This window comes from Quercus lobata, chromosome 2 (assembly GCF_001633185.2).
Source record: "Quercus lobata isolate SW786 chromosome 2, ValleyOak3.0 Primary Assembly, whole genome shotgun sequence".
Classification (NCBI taxonomy): Eukaryota; Viridiplantae; Streptophyta; class Magnoliopsida; order Fagales; family Fagaceae; genus Quercus; species Quercus lobata.
This window is the reverse complement of record NC_044905.1, coordinates 6,997,633-7,014,757: the sequence shown is the minus strand read 5'-3', so window position 1 is coordinate 7,014,757 and position 17,125 is coordinate 6,997,633. Positions and strand designations below refer to the sequence as shown.

The 17,125-nt window shown below is 38.4% G+C and overlaps 1 protein-coding gene across 1 annotated transcript; it reads left to right on the top strand.

Annotated features, from left to right (window-relative positions):
* The first annotated feature begins 348 nt into the window (after positions 1 to 348).
* On the top strand, positions 349 to 2,259 carry LOC115974259 (allene oxide synthase 1, chloroplastic). The gene has a single exon (XM_031094522.1). The coding sequence runs from the start codon at positions 520 to 522 to the stop codon at positions 2,101 to 2,103; it is 1,584 nt and encodes a 527-aa protein (XP_030950382.1). The 5' UTR covers positions 349 to 519; the 3' UTR covers positions 2,104 to 2,259.
* Positions 2,260 to 17,125: the final 14,866 nt, after the last annotated feature.

Genomic DNA, 17,125 nt, shown 5'->3' with positions numbered 1-17,125 from the left:
TGTCTACAAATACACCTACTCCTTGCTGTAGATGACAAAATAGAGGCATATACGCTGACAATTTCCAAAGAAAAGGAAAAATCAAAGATGATGCATATAGGTCTCTAAAATAAAAGTGGGATATAGCTCATCATGACAGAGACATTTAAAAGTGGAAAACTCATCCAATCAACTTAAGGAAAAAAAACTTTCTCTAAAAACTTAAGCAAAAAAAGTAAATTTTATACCAATTAAAAAACAAAAACAAAGTATTACATATATTGCACACCTTTCACGACTCTCGTTGATGCGAGTTTTGAGACCCCACACCAATTCCCACTCAATATCCACTATAAATATATAGCCTCTCCCTTCCCCACAAGCCACTACCCATACCTCTTAAAAAACCCTTTTTAGTAAGACTGTTGAGAGTCTCTGCATCAAAACCACAAGGTTAAGACCCATAAATCCTTGTAACATTTTAGCCTTAGATTTCTCTCAAAGAAAAAAAAAAAGAAAAGGAAAATCCCAGTAGTTAAGATGGCATCCACTTCTTTTTTAGCTTTTCCTTCTCTGCAACCAAAGTTCCAATCTTCAAGAAAATCATCAAAGCCCTCCACGCGTCGATTTATTGTCCGTCCGATCACTGCCTCTGTGTCGGAAAAGCCATCTGTGTCGGTTCCACCGGCCACGGTGGTGGCACAACCTGAACCCACCAAACTTCCAATAAAAAAAATCCCGGGAAACTATGGTCTCCCTTTTGTCGGTCCAATCAGAGATCGATTTGATTATTTCTATAACCAAGGCCGTGATGAATATTTCAAGTCTCGAGTCCAGAAGTACCAGTCAACGGTGTTCAGAGCCAACATGCCACCGGGTCCTCTCATCGCTTCCAACCCAAACGTCGTCGTTTTGCTCGACGGGAAAAGCTTTCCCGTGTTGTTCGACGTGACAAAGGTCGAAAAGAAAGACCTTTTCACTGGTACTTTCATGCCCTCCACAGAACTCACCGGTGGTTACAGAGTCCTCTCTTATCTCGACCCATCAGAGCCAAACCACGGCAAGCTCAAGCGCCTCTTGTTCTTTCACCTCAAGGCTCGTCGAGACCATATTATCCCTGAGTTTCATTCGAGCTACACCGAGCTCTTTGAGGGCCTCGAGAATGAACTCGCTACAAAAGGAAAAGCTGCTTTTGGAGAGCCAAGTGACTTGGCTGCGTTTAACTTTTTGGCTCGATCTCTGTATGGGACTAACCCAGTTGATACCAAGCTTGGACTCGATGCGCCAAAGATGATCGGCAAGTGGCTTTTGGTACAGCTTAGCCCACTGTTCACTCTCGGTCTTCCAAAGCATCTCGATGATCTTCTTCTTCGCACAGTTCGTCTCCCTCCAGCTTTGGTCAAAGCTGATTATCAAAAGCTATACGATTTCTTCTACGCGTCCTCAGGGTTCGTTCTCGACGAGGCTGAAAGGCTAGGCATTTCGAGAGAAGAAGCTTGCCATAACTTGCTCTTTGCAACCTGCTTCAACTCTTATGGAGGCATGAGATTCCTTTTCCCAAACATGGTCAAGTGGATTAGTCGAGCTGGGGTCAAACTCCACACCCAGTTAGCCGAAGAGATCAGATCAGTCATCCGATCCAACGGTGGGAATATCACGATGGCCGCGATGGAACAGATGCCGTTGATGAAATCCGTGGTGTACGAATCTCTCAGGATCGAACCACCAGTTGCTCTACAATACGGGAAAGCGAAGAAAGACTTAGTCATCGAGAGCCACGACGCTGCTTTTCGAGTCAAGGAAGGTGAAATGATATTTGGGTACCAGCCATTTGCGACCAAGGACCCGAAAATATTCGAGAGGGCTGAAGAGTTTGTGGCGGATCGATTTGTGGGTGAGGAAGGTGAGAAATTGTTGAAGCACGTGCTGTGGTCGAATGGGCCAGAGTCTGAGAGCCCAAGTATTGGGAACAAACAGTGTGCTGGAAAGGACTTGGTGATCTTGGTGGCTCGACTTTTGGTGGTCGAGTTGTTCCTTCGATACGATTCGATCGATATCGAGGTCGATTCAACGCCGTTGGGGGCTGCTCTCACCGTAACGTCCCTCAAAAAGGCCAGCTTTTGATCACTGATCATGGCTGGTTCGACTTCTTTTTGAAGGGTACTTTCGGAATTGATAGATGTGTTGAGTTATTATTTGTCGGTAATCTCGGACCGACTAGAAAACTTTTTCCGGGACTATTTTTTATTTTCACTAGAAAAAAAAAAAAAAAAACAAAGGGTTAACAGTCTTTTTAACTCTTTATGTCTACAATGTATATGTAATTTTTAGATTGCATTTTGCGTGACATATAAAGTTAACTGGATTTATATATGCCTATTATAATTCTTCACATCAAAGTGTTTATCAAAAAAGTGTGTAATTTTTAGATTGAACTTTGCGTGACGTATAAAGTTAACTGGTTTTATATATGCCTATTATAATTCATCACACCAAAGTGTTTATCCAAAATAAGTGTTTAGTGATATTGTCGGTTGTTCTTGATAAGAGTTTTTGTTTTTATTTTATTGAGGGAAATCTTGATAAGAATCAAAACTCTCGCTTTATTGTTGTTGTTATTATTTAGTGGGAAAAGATAACATCAGCAAGCGGCGTTGTTTCCCATTTACTAGTACTTTCTTTTGCTCCATATGAGAGATATAGGACAATGAGATATTCGTAGGATGCGTTTTGTTCCCTAGGACCACTACGATATGCATTACCCAGTAAAATGCAAAATAGATTTTACATTATTCACTAAACATTCACAAAAAAAAAAAAAAAAAAAAAAAAAAAAAAAAAAAAAAACACCCACATCCGGTGAGCTAGAAGGCCTAAAATGCAAAAGATTTTGCATGTTGCTAGAGTAGCAACATGCACATAGTTTTTTTTCCCCTATTTATTACTCTCTTTTCGTGTCTCACTTATTTCCACTTTTCTCTTACTTTAACATTATTATTTTAACTGTCAAAAAAACATTATTATTTTAAAATAATGCATTGTAAAATAAGGAAAAAATAATAATGCATTGTAAAATAAAGAAAAAGATGTATGGTGTATTGTAAAAATTGTTATATAAATAAATAAACTAATTTTTTAGTAAGGTATAAATACTTTTTTTATTTGTTTATGTAAGGACGCGATTCGTGGCGGACCGTAACAGTGTCGGGTTCGCACGTGAAAAGGCCCCTAACAACATCATTTGTAGAGCGTGGGTTTGGAAGGCTAGGCCTTGATCGATAGGCGGTGGGTTTTTCGCGGTGTTCGTACCAGTTTACATTTTCCTACACCTCTGGAGTCTTTCTCCTGGAGGTGGGCTGGGAGGCTCTGGTTTTTGGCCATTTTTCCCAACCCCCTCATTGGTACACCTTCCTTTTTATTATATAGTCCGTCTTGGTTGATCCTGACCCTCCACTTGTAGGTCAGGCAGGAGCTTACTTCTGTATCCATCCCATCAACCGTCCCGTCTAACTTTCTATTAGTTGCATGGACTGACGTTTGCACCGCCCAAACGTCTTTTCTCATTAACCAGCTCTGGGTATTGGCAAGTGCATTTACTGAAGGGGGTGGGACGCACTTTCCTTGGTCCGAGTTCACACCCTACTTCCCTTTGGGCCCCATTCCGTTCACATCCCCTTGAGGGGGCTGTTCGGGGATTGCCTACACCAGGGTGTTGGTCTTCCTGTTGAAGCTATGGAATGCCGAGGACAGGGTAAGTTCTCAGCCGTTCCCCTTGCTACCTCGGCCACTGATCATTCGTCTTCGGCAAGGTACCTCCTCGGCACGGGCCCTGGGCCCAGATAGAGTTTGGGCCGGACTGCAGAACTCTCGGACCCACAATAGCCCCTCAAAATCCTGCTATCCGTCCCCTCGGACGGATAGGAGGGTTTTGATGACATCATGGACCTGCCAATGCCTATCAATCCTTGTCATCTAGCGATTCCCGAGGTTTTTCACCTGCCTAAGGCACGTTCCTAGAGCCGTTGGAAGGCGAAACGTGGCCTCATTAAATACGGGCGGCTTGGTGCTTCCCACGTTCAACGGTGTGATGGAAATCGAACGGTGGTGATCTCCTGGCCTCTTTGGGCGGGAAAAAGGGCGTGCAGTTTACCCTAGAAAGTATAAAAGATTTTTTGGAGATGGATCCGTCTCTCCAGTTCTATACTTAAGAGTTTTAGTGCGTGTATCCAGGGTTCATCCGAACTTCCGCCCAAATTCAAGTCTATCTCAAGCACATATAGCCCATCCGAAGCGTAATTCTCTTTTTATGTAAGTTCCCTACCTCTATTAACTCACGTTTTTTCTTTTCTGGATTTATTTCTCTTTGGCTCCCTTTCTTTTCCGTCGCGGGTTAGGTTTGTTTTAGTAAATGGCGAAGGCGGCTAAATTGAGATTGAGGAAGTTGGTCGATTCTGAAGAGGCGATGAATAAGTTCATCGTTGATTATAGGATTCCCCCCAACGTAAGGCTGGAACACTGTAAGATGGGGGAATGGCACATTAAGAGGGGGACGGGCGCGGTTGTAATTCCCGTCCTCGCCTTTGTAGAGGGAGGTATGAGAATCCCTATGGGACCAGTGACAAGGGGTTACCTCAGGCATTTCCGTTTAGCCCCTACCCAGTGCGCCGGCAACGTTCTTAGGATTTTGGGTTGTGTGGACGCTTTAAACGAGAAGATGGGTTTAAGACTGACCCACCATGATGTAAACTGGTGCTATAACCTCCAAAAATTGAAAGGAAAGACTTACTACATGAGGTCGAGGGATGATAGGATTCGGTTGATCCAGTGCCTCCCTGATTCCAACAAGGGACTGAACAAGGATTTTCTTATCGTCTCTGGGGAGTGGCATGATGGCGATCCATGCCCCGTAGTAGAAGGAGAACCAGGTGGGGTATTAGGAATGGAAGAGGGATAACCCTTTAAACCACTCTAACCTAACTTCCTTCGATAACTAATTACGCATATATGTTTGTTGCTTTTGTAGATGAACACGCCTATAAACGGCATTTTCATTTAGTCAACCGGGCAGACTTGGAAACCGTTTTACAAGCGGCAGTTTTTGTGAATGACAGTGATGGCCAAGTCCGTGCAGCTCACAAAATACTAGGGTACCCTCCGGTTCAGAAGTCGTTCGGGGACGCGAAGCACGTGATCAGTGCCCGCCGTCCTTGGCTTCCAAAAATTACCGTGGTAGAGAAGGGATTTTTGATCTCGCAGGAGCCAGCTGTCCCCAAGAACATCCCCTTGGCGGGCCCCTCTTCGTCTCATCAAGCAGCAGAGGACGAAGGTGAGCCAGATCAGCCGGAGGAAGGGTTCGGGGTATTTGACTTAGTCTACCAATCCGAGGACCCTCCTGGTGACCTAGGTGACCCAGCCTTGTCCGAGGCGGAATTATCATTAATAGGCACCTCTTCTCAAGCCGAGATGGGAGTCAAAAGAATACCTTTAACCCCCCTTCTCCAACTCCTCGAGGACCAACCAGGGAAGGATACCCAGGAGGCACCACAACCCAATGCTCCTCCTCCACCAGCTCGGCCCCTTACAATCCAAACCAGGTCATCCTCCACCAAGTCCCAACCACAATCCACCCGCTACGAACCTCCCACCTCCTCTCAACCAGCTCGGTCTCCTCGACCCGAAGGTGCTGATTCCAAGAGAAAGAGGAGCCCCAAGGGCAAGGACATCGTGGACGAGGGAAAATCCCAACTCCTAAGGAGAAGGATGAGACTCCGCCCACAAAACAACCGAAGACCGGACCCCAAGGCAGAGGCAAAGGACCCGCAGTTCAAACCTCTCAAGGCAAAGGAAAAGGAATTGATTCCCAATCCCTTCCGAGCGCCTGGCTTCCTGCCCCAATGCTTCACGGGGGTCCATTACTGGAAACTGCCTCTCTGAGGGACCTTGGAGACGGCGAGGGTGGATACGTGGCAGATGCATTAGGGAGAACCATGCTACTCCCTAATGACATGGAAGAGCTGAAGAGAATGAGGATGCAGGAGGTTTTTCTCAGTACTAAGAGATACTTGGGCATGGTAAGATTTCTTGAAACCTAACACTTTACTAATTCTCGTCACCAGTTTGTCACTCACTACACGTTCATCTTTCTTGACAGGCTCTCCAGGCAACCTATAGGATGGAGGAAGAAGTGCATGACAGGAGTAAGGTGGCCGAGAACGAACGCAAGAGGCGCATAACGGCCTCAAAGACTCTCGAAGCTTCTGAAAAGGAACTTGCCAAAGTCAAGGATGACTTAACAATGACCACTCGCGAGAGGGATAACGTCTCGGCGGGCCTTGCCAGTGCCCAAAAACAGGCCAAGGACCAAACCAAGCGCGCAATTGAAGCCGAGGATCAGCTGCAAATAGCCAGAACTCTGATCGAGGATTTAAATAAGCAGCTGACCACGGTTCTGCATGAGAAAGGAGTGGCAGAATATGCCCGTGATGAAGCCGTAAGGGCAAAGCAGGATGCCGAGTTTGCCAGGAATGAGGCAGAAACTGCCAAGAATACGGCCGAGGACGATGGTTACAATATGAGAGTAGCCGAGACCCAGGCCACCCTTAAAGCGCAGATCCCTGGTGTGTGTAGGTTTTATTACTCCCAGGTTTGGGAGGAAGCATTGAAGCGAGCTGGGGTGGATGCCTCATCTGATTTGTGGAAGGCGGAGAGCATATTCTACCCGGCAGCCATCCGCGAGGCCACTTCGACCAGCCCTGCGGCTACTCGTGATCAACCCGAGGAAGAGATCACCCCGTTGGAAGACTTGCAGGCCAGCGGTTCTTCTAGCAAGGCGCCCAAAGAAGGAGAACTTCAGGATGTGACAGTGATATCCCAGCACACGGATTCTGAGGCACCTAAAGAGGTTGCCGAGCCCGTGGTTGGCATTCAGGTGCCTAATACAGAGGAACCCACCATACTTGCAGAGCCGCCACAGGCCACTTCCCTTGCTGTGGTTCCTCAGAGTACCAGTGCTGGTCCTGTTCAGCCTTCCCCAAAAGGGACCATCCTTCCAGGCACCGAAGCTGAATCTGCTCCCATCTCCCAAAATGTCACCGACAAAGAAGCAGAAAAGTAGAAACCTTCGTTGGGCTTTTTGTATTCGTTTCTATTTGAACGATTAACTTGTTTCTTTTCCTTTCTCAAACTTCCTAATTTATTGATGGTTTACAAGCACTTGAACATGTATATATGAAATCTTGCTTTTCCTTTTTCCTTCTGATTGCATCATTAACCGCCCTCGTTGATGCGCACTATTTGCTTATGAACTCTGCGCTGATTTATTTTAACATGTACAAATAGCTATGCAGGTAATACATTCATCATCATGTTCCCCGAACCCTAATTTACTTGCGCCCACAAAGGCCTTAGATTTATTCCTAACCTTCTTCTTACGAAGATATAAGCACCATTTTTAACGTCACGCATAATAGCTAAAACTCGCTTAGTGCCTGGTTTTCCTCATCCAAGTAGTTGGTTTCCCCATAGGCTTGAGTCCGAGGACCATGCAATGCCTTAGTTCTATCCAAAAACCTAGTTTTCCTCGTCCAAGTAGTTGGTTTCCCCGTAGGCTTGAGTCCAAGGACCGTGCAATGCCTTGGTTCTGTCCAAAAACCTAGTTTTCCTCGTCCAAGTAGTTGGTTTCCCCGTAGGCTTGAGTCCGAGGACCGTGCAATGCCTTGGTTCTGTCCAAAACCTAGTTTTCCACATCCAGGTAGTTGGTTTCCCCAGAGGCTTGAGTCCGGTGGACCATGCAATGCCTTGGTTCTGTCCAAAACCTAGTTTTCCACATCCAGGTAGTTGGTTTCCCCAGAGGCTTGAGTCCGGTGGACCATGCAATGCCTTGGTTCTGTCCAAAACCTAGTTTTCTCTTTGTGTGGGATCTTGGCTTTAGGGGAGTTAGCTCCGCAGCCAAGCCCCTAGAGTTTATCCATACGGTTAACGTTACCAAGTGCCTAGTTTGCTCTTTACGGGGGACCTTGGCTTTAAGGGAGTTAGCTCCTCAACCAAGCCCCTAATCAAGAAACGTAGTCCGTAACAGAACTTTGTACTAGAACTCTATAACCAACGGTTAGATATAACGAAGAAACTCTATCGACCCACTTCCTATACCAACACACAAGCCTTCCCCACAGACGGCGCCAATTGTAAGGACGCAATTCGTGGCGGACCGTAACAGTGTCGGGTTCGCACGTGAAAAGGCCCCTAACAACATCATTTGTAGAGCGTGGGTTTGGAAGGCTAGGCCTTGATCGATAGGCGGTGGGTTTTTCGCGGTGTTCGTACCAGTTTACGTTTTCCTACACCCCTGGAATCTTTCTCCTGGAGGTGGGCTGGGAGGCTCTGGTTTTTGGCCATTTTTCCCAACCCCCTCATTGGTACACCTTCCTTTTTATTATATAGTCCGTCTTGGTTGATCCTGACCCTCCACTTGTAGGTCAGGCAGGAGCTTACTTCTGTATCCATCCCATCAACCGTCCCGTCTAACTTTCTATTAGTTGCATGGACCGACGTTTGCACCGCCCAAACGTCTTTTCTCATTAACCAGCTCTGGGTATTGGCAGGTGCATTTACTGAAGGGGGTGGGACGCACTTTCCTTGGTCCGAGTTCACACCCTGCTTCCCTTTGGGCCCCATTCCGTTCACATCCCCTTGAGGGGGCTGTTCGGGGATTGCCTACACCAGGGTGTTGGTCTTCCTGTTGAAGCTATGGAATGCCGAGGACAGGGTAAGTTCTCAGCCGTTCCCCTTGCTACCTCGGCCACTGATCATTCGTCTTCGGCAAGGTACCTCCTCGGCACGGGCCCTGGGCCCAGATAGAGTTTGGACCGGACTGCAGAACTCTCGGACCCACAGTTTACATAAACAGATGAGAATGCTCTTTACAAAAGAAGAACTATTTCTGTGTTATCAAAAAAAAGAAAAAAAAAGGAGAAGAACTATTTCTGTAAATGCTGTGAATTGCTCCCTGAGGGTGAGGGATATTTCTTTTCTTTTTTTTGCTGAATAGGGTGAGGGATATTTCAGGTTTTAACTTCAAGCACAAGTGCATCACCTGAGCCTGTGTATGCTGTAGACACGAGAGAGAGAGAGAGAGAGAGAGAGATAATGTGACAAATCTTGATTATGAGGAAAGTTTTATGGGTGCATATTAAATAATTTTTAGATGGCAGCCTCGTGCGCTTCCTGGATAAATATAAAAGTAACCCCAAAAGTTAACAAATAAAAAGCAAACTAAAAAAAGAAAAAAGAAAAAAGAAAAAAAGGGTCATCAATCATCATCAAAGTTGGTGCCTCCAATGCTGATCTGTAATACAATGCACGTGCAAATTGTGAGTTGTATCATGGACGGTGAAATTTAATTTTTTAAATGTCATTAATATAAGAAAAAAAAAAAAAAATCTATGATCACAATTTTTTTATGTCACAACTTTACCATAATTTTAATGTGATAAACTAAGTAAGTTGTGTGAAAAAAATAGCAGTTGATCTATATGAAAATGATCGATAGGCAGTTAAAAAGTTTGTTGCATTAAAGTTTGGCAAAGCTGTGATCTTAGAATAATCCTTAATATAGTTTATGTGTCTAATATGGAAACATTGAAACATACTACGTGTGAGTTTGGATTGCATTCCAAACTCATCATGTTTGGCATTTGCGTTCAGCAATTGGATTTTGTGCACTGTTCATGGGACCCAACTATCCGAAAAAACACAAATTATTCATCTTTAAAAATTGTTCATGGGACCCACGGGTACTATTCATCATTTAAAAATTATTTTACTACAATATTTTCAGTAATAAGTTTTTAGTTTTCAACAATAAACGGTATCCAAACAAACCTTATATGTTAAAGATATCAAAGGTACAATTCTAGTGGTTCTTTTGGAGACATATGAGGGGTGAACTCAATAGATTTGAAAGACGTGCCATAATGATATTTGAAGACATTAGAGGTCTTAAGTTTCATCCACCATACTATTGATTAATGATATTTTTAGGGTGTCTCATGAAAAAAATGACACTGCTCCCTCTTTAAAGTATAAAAAGGGTACAAAATTTTCGTATAAAAAAAAAGGGCACAATTTTAATGAAGGGCTACAATGACCTAGCAAATAGTTAGCTTTATGGAGGATGAATTTTTAAATGTCATTGATACAGTTTATGGGTCTATAAAGGAAATAATGAAATATATAAGTTAGAGATCAATGACCTATTTTACTCAAGTTTAAATATGTTTATTTAGTTATTTATATATTACATAGTTATAACAATGGATGAGAGTGATCTAATCTTATTTATAGTGCAAATGAAATAATTTTTAATCCAATTTGTAATTCGGAGTATTCTAACCTATATTTTGTTTATTGTTGGTTAGCAATTTAGTTGACTATAAATATTTATAAATAGGATAAACATATGCTACTATATCATTAGATACAAAACCACAAATAGGATTAAAAGATTTACGTAGCAATTTAGTTGACCATAAGTTGTTATAAAACTATATCCAAACACAAAAAATGATTTCATGTGAAACTATAAGATATATGGTACACTATATGAATAATTTGAAATCATATAATAATAAATTATTTAGTTATTGTTATCCAAACATTTATAGTAAAATTGTATAAATATATTAAAAATTTTAACATAATTTATTTTAAGTGAAACTAACCGAAGTTAAAAAAAAAAAAAAAGATACTACCATGATTAACCTCAATTATCAGAACTTTATGGATTTTAAAACCAAGATAATTATTTGTTTAAAATAATAATATAATTAATAAAAATTTGGGCTTACAAAAGGTGCATTTATCATGTAACTTAAAGTAATTATTTTTTGTCTACTTTATTGTTCATTTTTTTATTATATTAATATTTTATTTAATTTGTAGGGATATTGGGCCTTGGAGGTCACTATCCATGTATATACTGGGCCTAAAGCCCAAGCCAAGGACTAGAGATCATCTAAGAAGGGGGTAAACGCTATCAAGGGAGTCCGTGTTAGTAGATGACAAGGTCAGTTTTGGTCACAATGGCACAAAAGGGTAGGCCAAGGACGAATGTCACCTCGGGTAAACTTTATTGTTCATTTTTTTATTATATTAATATTTCATTTAATTTGTAGGGATATTGGGCCCAGGAGCTCACTATCTATGTATATACTGGGCCTAAAGCCCAAGCCAATGATTAGAGATCATCCAAGAAGGGGTAAACGCTATCAATGGAGTCTGTGTTAGTGGATGACAAGGTCAGTTTTGGTCACAATGGCACAAAAGGGTAGGCCAAAGCTGAATGTCACCTCGGGTAAACAAAGTCGAGATCAGAGTAGGTGGTCTGCCGTCCAGAGGGACGTTCTTAGAAATTCTGCAAGCACGGATAAGTATTGCAAAAACAAAGTACAGAGGAGAGTCCTGAAATATCTAAGAAGAAAGTTGCTACCACCGCATTAAAGGCTCTGCAGCTAACTTTCTGGCTGCATTAATGTGGAGAAGACCCCTGAATATGGTTATATTGGTCGCCCCAACGCACAAAGAAGCTTGAGAGGGGTGTCCGATGGGACAGACACTCAATTAGAGGCTTATATGATCAACAAATAGAAGGCCAAGATCGTTTAAAAGAAACTATATAATAGAAGAAACCCACGACGAAAAGGAGATTAAGAAACAGAGAGAAAATTACTGTAGCATCAAGAACTGACTTTGTAATCAAATCTGAAAGAAATATATAAAAATAGATCTCCTCAGACTTTGCCGAGGACAATCTTTTTCATTATAAACATGTCCATTTACATCTTCTTGTCATCTAAATCTACTTTTGTGTTTGTCTGATTCATTAGACCCAGTTTTTCAATTGATTATTTACAAATTCATTGTTTTGGGCTTTTTGGACCTCAGTTCATCTATCCGTTGGATTAGGGATTCAAATCTGGTCCTTACATAATTTATATATAATTTTTGGTTAACTATGCATACATGTACACAAGTGTGTGTATATACAATCCAATCCATAGAGTTTTTATATTCGCAGTTTTAATAATATGCACGTGCTATAATCGAGTTAAGGCATCAAGTAGCAACATATGTGAGCCGTGAGGTCACTTTGTCTACAATTTTTTTGGTTGAGAAACAGTCTACCATGCTTTAGAAAGCTTCCTTCTTACCTAATATTCTCTACCGTGGATTTGGATTTGTCAATTGGCAGGGGACCAAAGTTCCTGATTATTGTCAATTAAAAATCTGTATTATGATATAATACAAAAGTACATAGATAATTATTAAACTTATTTTCACAATTTATTATCTCTATGAGTGTGCAGACCAGAAGTTAAATACTTAAGAAAGCCAATAGTTTATCTGAGGTTAAATCCCTACATACACTAAAAACCGATTAATGTTTTGATCTAATGGTTGAGATCGGTATTATTAGGAGCAGACATCATAAATTAAAACTCTCTAAAAAATTAAAAAAAAAAAAAAAAATCTTTGAGGGTGAAGTTGTGGCAATGATATATTAGTTAAATACAACTCTTTAATAACTTGTATTAATTTCTTTGGTCAGTGTTAGATTACCATTAAAAAGCAGGAGCAAAGTGAGCAAAAACCTATCGAGTGGGTGTATGGATACCCTTTAGCATATTCGCATCCAAGACAAAAAAAAGGTTCATCAAATGATTCTTTCAATATAAGTACGTTTTCGATGCTAAAGGTTCAAGTTTAAAATCAAGTATCATGTAGCTCTGTCACTGTCTATCTTGGATTTTGAAAATCAAGTATAAGTATAATATGTTTGATGCGAAATGAAAGTTGAAGATGATAAACTATGAATACATTGGGAAAATAATTCTATTAAAAAACGAATCAACGATCTAGATAAACTGTTCAATAATATTATATAGGGAGTTCTGTATTACTAAATGATGCAACTGGAACATGTGCAAAAAAAAAAAAAAAAAAAATCGCTTTTTTATTTTATTTTTTGGTAATCTGTAATTTTCATTCAAATAACGTGAACAGAGAGACTAATTCAAATAATGTGAACAGAGAGACAATCAGCCTTATAGTCAAGAGTCCAGAACTCTTGGAAGATTGTCTTTATTGAAACAGAGACTCCTTAGAACTAAAAAAGAATGTTACATCTACATGAGAAACAGAATTACACTCTCTCTTGACCCAACAAAAGCAGCAATTTACAAAAGAAACCTTAAAACTTAAATATACTACTGATCACATTTGCTAGTAGACCAGTAAAAGGAAAAACTCAACAACACAATAATACACATATGCCGTGATGCACTTTAAAAGTATACTTGGCCAATTTTCCATTAAAAAGGAAAGAAAAAAAAGTATACTAGACCAAGTTTAAGCTATAGTAATTATACGCTTGACACTGCTTAAGTTGCACCGATTTTTTTTATTTTTTATTTTTGTCAATTAATCTGAAGAAATAAGATAACTAGATGAAGGGTTTACATGCATAAGTCGCAAGTTAATTATTTTAAAATGAATAGTTTGATTTATAAAATAAAGGTTTAGTTGTGCATCTATTGATTATATTTCCCCTTAAAATATGGTGCAATGACAATGTCGGCACTCTAAATTTTAAAATTAAGCAATGTTCCTCCTTAATTATTGGTAGTAGTTATATATATATAAATATATATATATTTATATATATATATATATATATTTTACTTTTACCCCGTGTCATTAGAATTTTTGTTAAATTTAATAGAAATGTTAAAATTTTTAAAAATATGAATAAAAATAATTTGAATTTTTCGTACGACGGCTACTTATTTCTAATAGTTAAAACTTAAGGGTCCGTTTGGATGGAGGAGTGGAAAAGTAGGAGGATGGAAAATTGTGGGAGGATAGAAAAGTGGGAGGATGGAAAATATTTAGTTTTCCCTCTTGTATGTTTGGTTGGAGGGGTGGAAAAGTGGGAGAGTGGAAAAGTGGGAGAGTGGAAAACTCTTTTGTTTGGTTGGAGAGAAAAATGGAAGGATGAAAAATGTAATTTATATAAATTGACTATTATACCCTTGTTGTATAATATGTAAGAAATAAATTTATTTATACTTATTACATAATATTAAATTTATCACATCACATATATAAATTTATATTATTTTTTCTTATTATAATGTAAAAATTAGATCAGGTCATATTTGAAAAAAAAAAAAACGTTCAGGTCACATTGAAAAAAAAAATGTTCAGGTCACGTGAAAAAAGAAAAAAGAAAAAAGAAAAAAAAGGAAGAATGTTTCAGGTCACCAAAAAAAAAAAAAAAAAAAAGAAGAAGAAGAAGAGGGAAGAAGAAGAACGTTTCCAGGTCACGTGAAAAGAAAAAAAAAAAAAAGGAAGAAGGGAGGGCATTACCGTAAAACTGCACTAAGGCAGTTTCCCCCCCCCCCCTTGCTTTTCCTCCCAATTTGGGAGGAAAAAATTTGTGGGCCCAGGGAGAAAATTTTCTCCCTAGTTTTCCACTCCCTCTATTTTCTTCCCATTCCCAAACAGTGGAAAGCTGAGTTTTCCACCCCATTTTCCCTCTTATATTTTCCATCCTCCCTATATTCCACCTATCCAAACACAGCCTAAAAGTACGACGGCTACTTAAGTTATCTAATATATTGGGTTGGGGCGGGGGTTACATCACAACTAGGTCAAATTAAAAAGGGGTCGTACAATTTGCCCTAAAATTAAGAATTATGCTAGTATACTATATAATTGGACACAACTCTATACCATTTGTAAAAGCATGTCCCCACATAGCCCACTGACACATTTTTGTCAATCACAACTCACTATGTAGCGAGTTGTGACATAAATTTATGTCCAATTATATGGTATTAGCACAATTAATAACACTTATGACTCATGACTGATCATGAACCACTTGCCACTGACTATATATATCCTTAATTAACTAATTATTATTTGACGAAACCTTTGAACTAATTTATTTTAAGTCAACATCAAAAGAAAAAATAAAATAAAGTCAAATAAATCTATATATATATATATATATATATATAATATAGGGTTGGGGCGGGGGTTACATCACAACTGGGTCAAATTAAAAAGGGGTCATACAATTTGCCCTAAAATTAAGAATTATGCTAGTATACTATATAATTGGACACAACTCTATACCATTTGTAAAAGCGTGTCCCCACATGACCCACTGACACATTTTTGTCAATCATAACTCACTATGTGACGAGTTGTGACATAAAATTGTGCCCAATTATATGGTATTAGCACAATTAATAACACTTATGACTCATGACTGATCATGAACCACTTGCCACTGACTGTATATATCCTTAATTAACTAATTATTATTTGACGAAACCTTTGAACTAATTTATTTTAAAGCCAACATCAAAAAAATAAAAATAAAATAAAATAAAATAAATCTATATATATAATAATAGGTGAAGCTGAGAGAAACTCAAATTACAATTCCAAATTAGAGTTCCAATTTTGCGCCTTGTGTCATAAATTATTTATTCTTAAAGAGTTTTATTTCTTAATTTTTAAATCAAATGTGGGACTACATCATAAATATTCATCCAAGTGAGTTATTAAATACAAAAACCAAAAAGTCTAGAATAAATGAATCGTAAAAAAAAAAAAAAAAAAAGTGCTTCACAATAATTTAAAAAAAAAACATTGACAATTTACATTTTATACCTAATAATATCCTTACAAATTTTTTTTAAAGAGTTAACAAAATATAAAAATGACCATCAATAGTATTTAAATTATATATATGAATTATATTATGCATCTTATTATATATCTTTTAAGTGTATCCATGCATATGTATGAAGTTACAAGCTAGTTAAAGCTAATACAAAATGACACTTCATTTCTTTTTTCTCTGATAAATGACATTTCATCTATCGAAAAACTCTTGTACTATAAATTATTATACAACTTTTTTGTCACAATTGTGATGTAATTAAGTGTGAGTAATAAAAAAAAAACGAGTTTATATATAAGTGATAGGCCATCATTTATCACTTATAGTGTGTCATATCATAATTATGGCAAAAAATTATTAAAATAGTTTTTGTTTTTAAAACCATTCTCACATAACTTTTCTATTATACTCTTTTATTGTCAAATGAAAGCACTTGAAAGTGCTTACAAAAGGTGAAAGTGACGGTGTTTAACTTGATTTGGTCTTTGGAAGACTTTTGGCTAAGTTGCATTGTTGAAGGCACCTGCCACCCTACTTTAATAGTTAAGATCTCAAGATGTAATTTATTTTTCTAAATGCGAAAATATCCTACTTTTTGTTCAAAAGGACAAAATAAGTCTATTTCTCGAATTATGAATTTTTGTTTGGAATGCCGAGTTATTGTATTGGTATAGTAATTAGTCAAAATTTCCACATGTATGCAAAAACCTGCGTTACCACACACACACGTAATCTAATACCATAGACTATAGCAAGTCCTAATTTATAAATATATTACATATAAAATTATTAAATTTGATGTATATATAATTACTTGATTTAAAAAAAAAAAAAAAAACTTGTCTTTTGTTAAACTATGAGTATATAAAATTTGTCTTGCTCAATATTAGACATGTAAAAGAAAATCAAAATAAAGAACTTATTATCTCTTATAAAAGTTATGCTTGATGATAATTTTTCTTATAATAAAATTTATTTATTATCATGCATCTCTAAAGCGAAAAAAAAAAGAAAACCCTATTTTTTCAATAGAAATAGTCAATTTATGTACCAAAGTGCATAAAAAATTTACAATGGAACCAATGAAATCTTTAAAATCACGATTGATCAATCCAAACTTTAGCAAATATAAGGAAACAAATTACAATAAAAATGAAATCACAAAAAAGAGAGAGAGGAACTTAGCTCTATAACCACTAAACCAATCACTCAATTCTTTGATTAAGAAGATCATTGGACATAATTTGGGGGAGGGGACTCCTATTTTTGTAGGCCAAATCTTTCAGTGCTTAATGATTATACATACTATAAACAAAAAAAAATAAAAAAATTTCAAGATGAGGCAAAATTATATAATGAGACAGTTTTATGAGATACTTTATAGCCTAAGAC

What these genes read in the sequence shown, in the direction of transcription:
- LOC115974259 (XM_031094522.1), top strand. Translation starts at nt 520, where the DNA reads ATGGCATCCACTTCTTTTTTAGCTTTTCCTTCTCTGCAACCAAAGTTC.